We start from the raw sequence: 10,000 nt of genomic DNA on the forward strand, positions 1-10,000 counted from the left end.
GTAAAATAATACAGAAGATAATCTACTACATAAGTTTGTTTGTATAACGTCAAGATCAAAAAAAAAAAACAAAAAATATAACAAGAAAATAACAAGTGTGTGTACGCTCGCGTGCGTGTGTGTGAGGGAGAGAGAGAGAGAGAGAGAGAACATCTAATCTAATCTAATCATATTTTACGATCGTTGATCGTACCAACACTCATCTGTCGGTTACCACTTCTGACTTGATCGACGAGTTCCCTATATACTAAATCTAAGGGATGTTCCCATGTGGTTGTACTGGTCGAAGCTTGATAATAATACCAAGCACCACTGGTTTCGTGATAACATGGTACCCAGCCCTTTGGAAGGGCAGCCATAAGTCCTTCGCGTGCCAGAGGGAGTAAATGTGCTTCGGTATCTGGGTCGATTCCGAGTCTCTTGGCATAATCCAGTACCTCTGAAAAAGGTATATATATTATACCTTTAATAGAAAATATATTTACACGAGAAAATATTAACACACATATTTTTAATATTTATTAATAATATAAGATCAAACTAAAAATAAATATTAAATATCTACGATGTCATCCATAAAGACCTATATCGATAATCGCTAATGTTAAAATGTTATTTCTTAAAATAAGCTTATTAGCCTGTTGCATGAACATAAAGATAGACAGAAAGAGAGAGAGAAAGAGAGAGAGAGAGAGAGAGAGAGAGAGAGAGAGAGAAAGAGGAAAAAAAAGGATGATAAGTCTACTATAGCTATATCTAGAGTCTACCCTAAGATCTAATCCTGAATTAAAGGTAAATAGGAATGAAGAAGGAAAGAAAGTGGGGAGGGTAGACAAAGTACAGAACTTAAAAATTCCATCAGAGAGCGTCTTTGACAGGTGACCCTCGAGGGTACCTTGAAGGTACCATCTGTCTGTACATATGTACATATATATATACATACATACATACATACATACATGCGTGTGTGTGTGTGTGTGCTCAGACAGAGCATCGGCAGTTCTCGGCCTTTGTCGGGGGTTCAGCATGAGCGAAACCAGACAAAGTTTAGGCTACTGTCAAGCTTATGTATATACTTAATACTCATTGAATATAATTTGATCGTTCGTCAATAAACTGGATGAAAATTTTATATATATATATATATATATATACATATATGTTGTTTATCTATGATAAATCAAACCAATGTAATTATCAAGGACAACGGATGCAATAAATAAGATTTTCTTAGTTTTACATTACATGTAAAAAGGATCGAATGTGAGAGAGAGGTACGACAAAACTTTCGCCGCACTGCGGAAGCTATTGATTTTCCTGGTTCGCGTTGGGGAACGGGTTCGTTGCAGCCGGCTCTCTGCGCCGACCCTGCGCCCAGCGAGGTTGCTCGTCTCTCTCTTTGTAAATAAACAAGGAAAGCATGCCCTTTTCATGACACTCCCGTCTCTCTCTCTCTCTCTCTCTCTCTCTCTCACTCTCTCTCTCTCTCTTTCTCTCTTTTTCTCTTTCTCTCTTTCTCTTATTCATTCATACTCTCTTTGACGTCTTCTCACAGACTTGATCGTTGAGTAGAGATAGATACATATATGAACATTTGTGAGGGAAAAAAAACAGTAAGGTTAGAGTTTAAACATTAAATGAGAGAGAGAGAGAGAGAGAGAGAGAGAGAGAGAGAGAGAGAGACAGAGAGAGAGGGAGAGAGAGAGAGAGAGAGATGGATAGAGGGAGAGAGGGAGAGAAAGAGAGAGATAAAACAATCGAAAAGATATCATGAATGTTGATGATTCAGAGTTTCATTAAAGGATAAAGAATTAAAGGGTGTAGTAATAGTATAGCCACGTCAGGTCACTCGTTTTTCGTGGTCAAGGACATGATAAAGGAAACATGAAACGAAAGTGTATAAAAGAAGGGGGTGAGGGTGGGGTGGAGAGGCAAATGGCGACGATGTGCAACCGTTTGCCCGGGAGATAAGATAATGACGAGTCATCAACAAAAAAAAAAAAAGGAAAAGAAAAGGGGAGACAAACTCAGGTGTTAGCAAAACATTATAAAGCTTATATATGTTTTGGGAGACGTAAATTTTTGTAGACAAAAAAAAAATATTGTGGATTATAATGTGGGAAATATAAAAAATGTAATTTTTTAAGATACCTTCGTTGGAGGGGTGAGAAGTCTCGTCGAAAACCTCCCTGCAGACGATGGTTGACGCATTTTCTTGTTGAGAGCCGCTCATCCTGAGCACCTTCTCCTTGACGATCTTGTATATTACTCGTTGAAGAATTCACGTCGTTTAAGATGAATCCGTAGCAGCACGATCCCTCGTATCGTCCGATCATTTTCCATATCGGCCTTCTATTACGAGGACCGTGCGCGCGCGCGCACGCATGCACCTTCCGTAAGGAAATCGCGAGAGCGCGACTATGAACCGCGGTCAATGCGACCAGAACTCGAGAGGAGTGCGTACAACAGTCGGTTCTAACATCGAGTGGGAGTGACAAGGACAGAGACGGAAAAGCGCACTCTCTAGGATGGATTTGTAATTAAACGACGTGACAAATTGGTAAGGTAGATTTCTCGGAAAATTCTATTGCCATCTGTCGAGATAAAGTGCAATTGTATATGTCGGTAAATTGGGTGATCTTTTTGATCGACGTCATTGATTTAAAAATCTTTAATAAAATAGATCGATTTGAATGGAGATTCGATATTAATCAATGATCGTCTTTGTGATAAAATTATATTCAATGATTATTTCTTTTTGTTTTTTTTTTTTTTAATTGTTTTTAAACGTACTCAATATTAATTAAAAGCGTTTATAGCGAATAAAAGATATTTAAATGTAGTGTTTCGAGTTATCGATGTTGGAAGATGATAAGAAACGATACTGGTTACTTCAGCGATAGGTAGAGTCACCGTATGTATTATTTTTACATACTCTGAAGTAAATTGCAAAAATATCAATTAATATAACATTTGAATTATAATTTACGTATATTTCCGAAATAACTGTTTAATTCAATGAAATCTTCGAACAGACAAAACTGATTTGAACTTTATACGATTTTTTCTTACAAAATATTATTCTTTTTTCAACTTAGAATGAATGATTTTTATTTAGAAAAGATTTTATAGCATTTCATTCTCTCGTTAAATCTTTATTTAAAATACATTTAACAGCGATAAATTTGAAAATAAATATTTCTTTTTTTTTTTGTTATGGTGTGACGCATATCGAAACATATTATCATCATAGAGAATTTGAGAATTTAATACGTATATAATATGTTTCGATCGCTTTTTAAAACGAGTTCGATGTCATTTAAATATATTCGCATATTTCCATCTCTTTTTTTTTTTTTTGATCGTACATCGATCGACATTGATTTTTATCTTACGAAAAAATTAATGATGACGTCGATAGAAATAAAGTCAATTGGATCGAACTTGCATATAATAATTATATATATATATATAAAATTATACAGGAGAATCAGTGAAAATAGAGCAGAAATATTTTATCGATTTCGAAAAAGAAAATTTTAATTTTAACGAAGAATATAAAAAAGAGTTATCACCTTATCATTTTGAACCTTATACTACGATTTAATACTTTCAAAAATAATCATATTATCTATAATAAATCCTATGTCTGATATAAATAGTTTAGAAAAAATACACTTGGAATTTTCTCTTTTATTCTTAGGTTCTATTTAGAAAAGACAAAGAAAGAAAAAAAGTTTGTCATTCGGTTTCAATATCTCTCTCGTTTCTATCCATTTTTAGTACTTACTTGCTAACGTATCGAAGCCGAAGCTTTTTGAAATATTCACGAAGCGAGAAAGTTCGTATGATAAAAAATAAGAGGGTACCAATTTGTAGGAAGACTTTCGGCTCGAAGCGACCATAAAAATAATGATCTGCGATCGGTGATCGATTGGGATATTTAAATTCGACGGTCTACCAACAGGAAAAACGAGATAAAGAGAAAGAAAGTTAGAGAGAGAGAGAAAGAGAGAGAGAGAGAGAGAGAGAGAGAGAGAATCTCTTACTATAACGTTAACGAGCATAGAATCAGAAATTCCTTTTCGCTGAACGTGAAAATTAAATGATAATGATATCCCGAGTCAGGTTGGTAGTATGTACGTGACACGATATAGGCGCAGCGAGAGAGAGAGAGAGAGAGAGAGAGAATAAAATTCTATATTTTCTCTTTTACCTCTCTTGTGAATTTCTTTCTCGAGTAAATCGTATTCCTCGTTAAGGTGAGAATGATCGATATGCAATGGTGTATGCGATTTACTTCTCCTGCAAATCAATCGTTAGACGTATCCTTTCGAAGATGGACGATGGCGATAATGTTATTTCTCGCTTTTTTTTTGTTTTTCAATTTTACAAGTTAATGTCATTTTTATTCGAATGCTAAAAGGAGATAATGATCGTTTTGACTTTTGAATATTTTTAAAAATTGTATCAAATTCAATCATCATTTCTTTTTTTTAACACATTAAAATTAATTTATATATATATATATATATATATATATATATATATAATTTATATATACACATGCATACCTATATATATATATTTATATATATATAGTATGTGTAGTATTAGGTGGACCGGAAAGTAATGTCGCTTTCTTAAATTAAATTCAAACGAATAAATTTTTAACAAGTTTTTATTTTTAATTACAATCAAATATCGACATGCGCAGAGACGACATTACTTTTCGGTCCTACTAATATATATAACAAATTAAAAATTAATTATGTTAATATAATGTTAACTACGTTAATTTGTATCAGTTGACGTGATCAAAATTATTATTATTCGCGTTAAAAATTGCGATAAAATTTATTTTAATAATAATTTCAGAAAACGTCTTAAATATTATTATATATTTGAAACGATTAATTCAACGAATTTAAGGAGTATAACAAAAGATATGAAAAAAGTATGTATAATAAATGAGACGTTTCAAAGAGTATGAAAGAGCCGTTAGTTCACATGGGTAAACTTAGCCTCGTATCGTAAATTCTATTGGTCGTTAGCCTCTCGAATTCACATCAGGGGATCCCCTAATCTAGCGTAACAAACGTAACGTCGTTAGGTTGTTAAGTAAATGTCAGGGTGCGGCTACGACAAGGGCCGAACCACATCGGTCCAACCCCCTAAAAAGCGAACGGAACGTACGAGCCGTTCAAAATGGAGGCTCCCGAACCTTCGTATTCGACATCGAGAACAATAAAAGAGGAATTTCAATGTTTTCTTTTTTCTTCTTTCATCCTAAAGAGAAAGAGAGAAACGTGAAAAGAAACAATTGTTTTAAGATAAATCTCAATCTCAATTCGAAGAGATGATAGATTATTTTTGACAGATATTTTAGATACATATTCTTTCTTCTTTCTTCTTTTTTTCTTTTATTCTTTCTATTCTTTTTTTTTCCATATAAAATTTCATGTTTTATTTTTTTTTTTTTTTTTCTCTTTTTTTTTTTTTTTTTTTTTTTTTTTTTTTTCTTTTATTTATAAATTTTAATCCTTTCAAGATCGCACTCCTTTTTGATTCTTTGCCGTCGCACGACGTACTCTTCAAATATAAATACTATTGCTTATATATTTCTACGATATGAAAATTAAATAAATTATATGCTATATTACTATATACCTATACGTCACGTCATTCTCCGTGATATTAAGTTATCGAGCATTGATTAAATTTTTTAATAACGAAGTTACGTATATTATGAATATAAAAAATTGATTATTAAAAAAGGACAAGTAAAAGGATTAAGAGAATTTTAATTTTAAATGTGATGTGTCGATTTTATCGAGTTTTTGACAACTCAATTTTGATTTAACTTTGTCAAAGATATTTATCGGGAAAAGAACTCAAGACTCCTCGAATTACTATGGGCTCTTTCATACATAGTCCTGACTTTCTCGTTTGGTTAACAGATGTCCGTTTCTCACGTTAAAGGACAATCGAGATTCCGATCTACGTTTTGCTCGTTTAGCTAGCGCGGTTTTGTCGATTCCCTTCGGGATAACGATGGCTTGCGAATGAAATGAAGTTTACAAATGACGTGTTAATAGCATGCTCGTTACTTCAAAAAGAAAAAAAAGAAAAAAAAAGAACAAAGAAAAAAAAAGAGAAAAAAATTATTTTATTCTACGATCACGTAGTATGATTTTATTCTATGATCATGAAGTATAATCCTATCAAACGAATATGTTTTATGATTTTTAATTATCTTTATACTTTACGATTGGCAATGATTATTATTACGTTTCATGATTTCTAAGGCTTCTCAAATTCTATAATTATTTTCAATGATTTTAAGAATGATCTAATGTTCTTATTACAGTGTTCTATGATTCCTAAACGTGCATCAAGGAATTTCATATCTTACATAATGTTTTATGATTCTTAAACATGTTCGAGTTTTAAAATCACGTACAATGATCCTAAGCATGTTCTAATATTCTCATCGTCATGTTCTATGATACTTGAACGAGTTCAAATTATAAGATCACGTTCAACGATCCTCAGAACACGATCTAATATTTTTGTTATAATATTATAAGATTTCTAAACGTGTTCAAGTTCTACGATTACGTTCAAAGATTCTAAATACGATCTAATATTCGTCTCGTCATGTTCCATGATTTCTAAACGTGTTCAAGCACAACAATCACATTGAAAGATCCTAAATATGATTGAATATTACCATCATCGTGTTTCATGATTCTTAATAATTTTTAAGAAGTTCTAAAACGTGTAAAAATCTTATTAACCATACAATTTTCACAAATGTCAAGGATCATGGCCTCAATCAATACTTTCGAAAACTAATTAAAATTTGAAAAAAGAAAGATTTTGGACAATATAAAGACACGGATTTTGAGAAGAAAGGAAGCATCTAAAAAAGATATCAGCATAGATCGAATGAATTAGACGAATACACGCATAGAGCAAACATGGTAGTGTTCTCTTTAGCCGTCTCTTTCCACTCAGCCATCAATCTCTCTTTTTCTCTCTCTCTCTCTCTCTCTATCTCTCTATCTCTCTCTTCCTTCCAGCACTCCGAACACTGTCACTAATTCCTCAATGTTCTTTTCTCCGCGCTCGCTCCGTCTAATGCCACCTGGAGGCTATGCTACGAGCGCAAAGCGGGAGATTATACGCGGGAGTGAAAAAAAAATGCGCGAGCGCGAGGCCCGCGAGGAAAAAGGAAAGAAGACGAAGAGGATGAGGGCGAGTGTATAAGAGAGAGAAAAAGAAAGAGACAGAGGGAGAGAGAGAGAGAGAGAGAGAGAGAGAGAGAGAGAGAGAGAGAGAAAGAGTGTGCACGCGCGCACGTTGCTTACGTATGGCCGACGTCGACGTCGACGTCGAGTCGATGGGGGTGGAGGGTGTAAGGGGTGGGAATTTTACAGTGCAACAATCCACAAGGAACGGGAAAATAATTGCAGGTTCCGTCAACGAGTAAGAGAGACAGAGACAGAAAGATATATATATATATATATATATATATATATATGTATGTATGTATGTATGTATGTATGTATGTATGTATGTATGTATGTATATACATGCGGTATGAGTGAGATAGACTCTGCGAGGGAAAGTTCGAGCGCTATTCTTCGAACCGAGAGAAGCCAACAGCAGCAGCAGCAGCAGCAGCAACAGCAGCAGCAGCTTCCCGATTCGACTCTACGGTGTGGTGCTACGAGAATGCCTGGGTGCGACGGAGACAGAGAGATCCAATTAAAAATATTACACATTACCCGCAACACCGCTAAAATGTATTTACTGTTTAAAAGCGGCCGACGGAGGGGCGTCCCACCAACCCAACACGAGGGCTACCCTCCACTTTCTCTCTACCACACAACTTTTACACTGCCTTCTTCGATGTTCCTTCCAAATGGACTTTTCTCTCTCTGTTTCTCTCTTTCTCTCTCTCTCTCTCTCTCTCTCTCTCTCTCTCTCTTTCTCTCTCTCTCTCTTTCTCTGTTATTATTATTATTATTATTATTATTATTATTATTATTATTATTATTTTTGTCCCTACTTTTCGAATTTTCTTTTCCTTTTTTTTCTCTTAAATTATAACGCATGGTCTTATTATTTGTGATTAATATTGGATGCTTGATGTAAATTTTTTTTCTGTTGCTTTTTTTTTTTTTTTTTTTTTTTTTTTTAATAAACATTAAATATTAAAATTAACCAAAATTTTGACATTACCTATCGACCGATTTAATAGTTGATAAATTATGACAGACGTTCTGATCAGTATTAGACATTTGTTAGGTCGAATAAAAATAAATTATCCCTTTGAAAATGAATTTTGAATTAATATTGTGTATTTTTTTTTTGTTTTTTGTTTTTCTTCTTCTTCTTTTTCTTACAACTTTCCAACTGAATGAATAGAAATTTATAATGATTCTATCTATACTTTTATCATGTCATTTATTGATTCAGTTAAAAATCATAACGAAGACGAAGTTATGGCTTTGAAATCGACTTTCGATTATTTCAAGATGCTTGAATCCAAAGGTAAACAGGAAGTATCGAGTATCATTGAAAAAGGATAATAAAACATAAGATCTTCTCCGATTTCTTCCTAGTTATGATCATGCAAGTTGCGTCTAAAGAAAGAGAAAGAAAGAGAGAGAGAGAGAGAGAGAGAGAGAGAGAGAGAGAGACAGAGAGAAAGAGAATAAAAAAAGGAAGAAAAAAATGGAAGAGAACCAGAAGCTTGGCGATTCGGATCGATGGCCAACGCCGATATTGAAGTTGACATGTTTTGAACACACACCCCTTTCATCATCTTTGCTCCTTCGAAGATTTCTATGAGAGTATTTACGAGCTGGTTTCTTCCCACGTGCTTACACCAAGAAGGGATATACGTGTCGTGTTACCCGCCATTCTGTGGACCGCGAACCGCGACCGGAAGAAATTTTGACCGGGCGAAACTTGAAACGAATCGGAACTATACGAATGAATCGAAAGATTCTCTCTCTCTCTCTCTCTCTCTCTCTCTCTCTCTCTCTCTGTCTCTGTCTCTCTCTCTTTCTCCCTCTCTCGTCAATTGTCGACAACTTTATTGTCTATTTATAAATCGAATAGATCTCGATCGATCTCATATGATCTTTCATTGATATTTCATTCTAATCCTTTTATACGATATCGAAATAATCGAAATACAATGAACGATTACGAACATTGAAAATTCGATAGTTCTAAGAAGATTTTATTTACGTTTGAATGATCGACGAAGATATCTCGAACAAGGATTTATTTTTTTTTTTTTTTCTTTTTTTTTTCTTTTTTTCCTTTTTTTTTGTTTTTTCTTTTTAAATCTCTCGAGAGAAATCACGTCGACGTTATATACACGTGACATTATATATCCTGCCAGGTATCGTTTGAATAAGTTAATTAGAACAGGTAGGGCTTTCAGTTTGTCTCGAAACAAAGGGCTCTCACTGTCAAACCTAACGAAAATAAGAAGCATTGAAGGAGTGAAGAACAACCCTGTAGAGTTTCTTCTGCTTCTGCATGACACCCACGTTTCTTTACGTACGAACCAAAAAGAGAAAAAGAGAGAGAGAGAGAGAGAGAGAGGGGGGGGATTATTATTATTATTATTATTATTATTATTATTATTATTATTATTACTTTTTTCTTATAGCATAGATCCCATCGATGCTGACATGGAATGCTGTAGAAAGAATATCCCAAATGTTTCTTTATCGAAGTAGAAGAAGTAGAAGAAGTAGAAGAAGTAGAAGAAGATGAACGATATGGATATCGTATGAAAATTAGGCGACGGACGATTCTAGCTTTTCCCTTTCTGTTCAGTTCCCCATCGTGAGTGAGAACTTTGAGTGCACTCCGAAGGAAAGAAAAGAACTTCTCTCTCTCTCTCTCTCTCTCTCCTTCTCTTTCTCTCTCTCTCTCTCTCTCTCTCTCTCTATCTTTATCTTTATCTTTC

General features: G+C 34.1%; 2 protein-coding genes across 10 annotated transcripts in view; one reads left to right on the forward strand and one right to left on the reverse strand.

The window, feature by feature from the left end:
- LOC124955873 (golgin subfamily A member 4) overlaps positions 1-2,492 on the reverse strand; it is an 11,634-nt gene extending 9,142 nt beyond the window's left edge. For 3 of the 5 annotated variants that reach the window (XM_047510934.1, XM_047510937.1, XM_047510936.1), the window contains exons 1-2: positions 2,152-2,490; positions 194-439 (exon numbers count right to left, since the gene is read on the reverse strand). In XM_047510934.1, coding sequence (XP_047366890.1) covers positions 194-439; positions 2,152-2,233 — 328 coding nt within the window. In that variant the 5' untranslated portion in view covers positions 2,234-2,490. Of the gene's footprint in view, positions 1-193; positions 440-2,151 lie in introns of all 5 variants that reach the window. The other 2 variants (XM_047510933.1, XM_047510935.1) reach the window with 2 other exon arrangements.
- LOC124955876 overlaps positions 1-10,000 on the forward strand; it is a 47,961-nt gene that overhangs the window by 15,594 nt on the left and 22,367 nt on the right. The window lies entirely within an intron of this gene.

The sequence above is a fragment of the Vespa velutina genome, chromosome 19, assembly GCF_912470025.1.
Source record: "Vespa velutina chromosome 19, iVesVel2.1, whole genome shotgun sequence".
Lineage (NCBI taxonomy): Eukaryota > Metazoa > Arthropoda > Insecta > Hymenoptera > Vespidae > Vespa > Vespa velutina.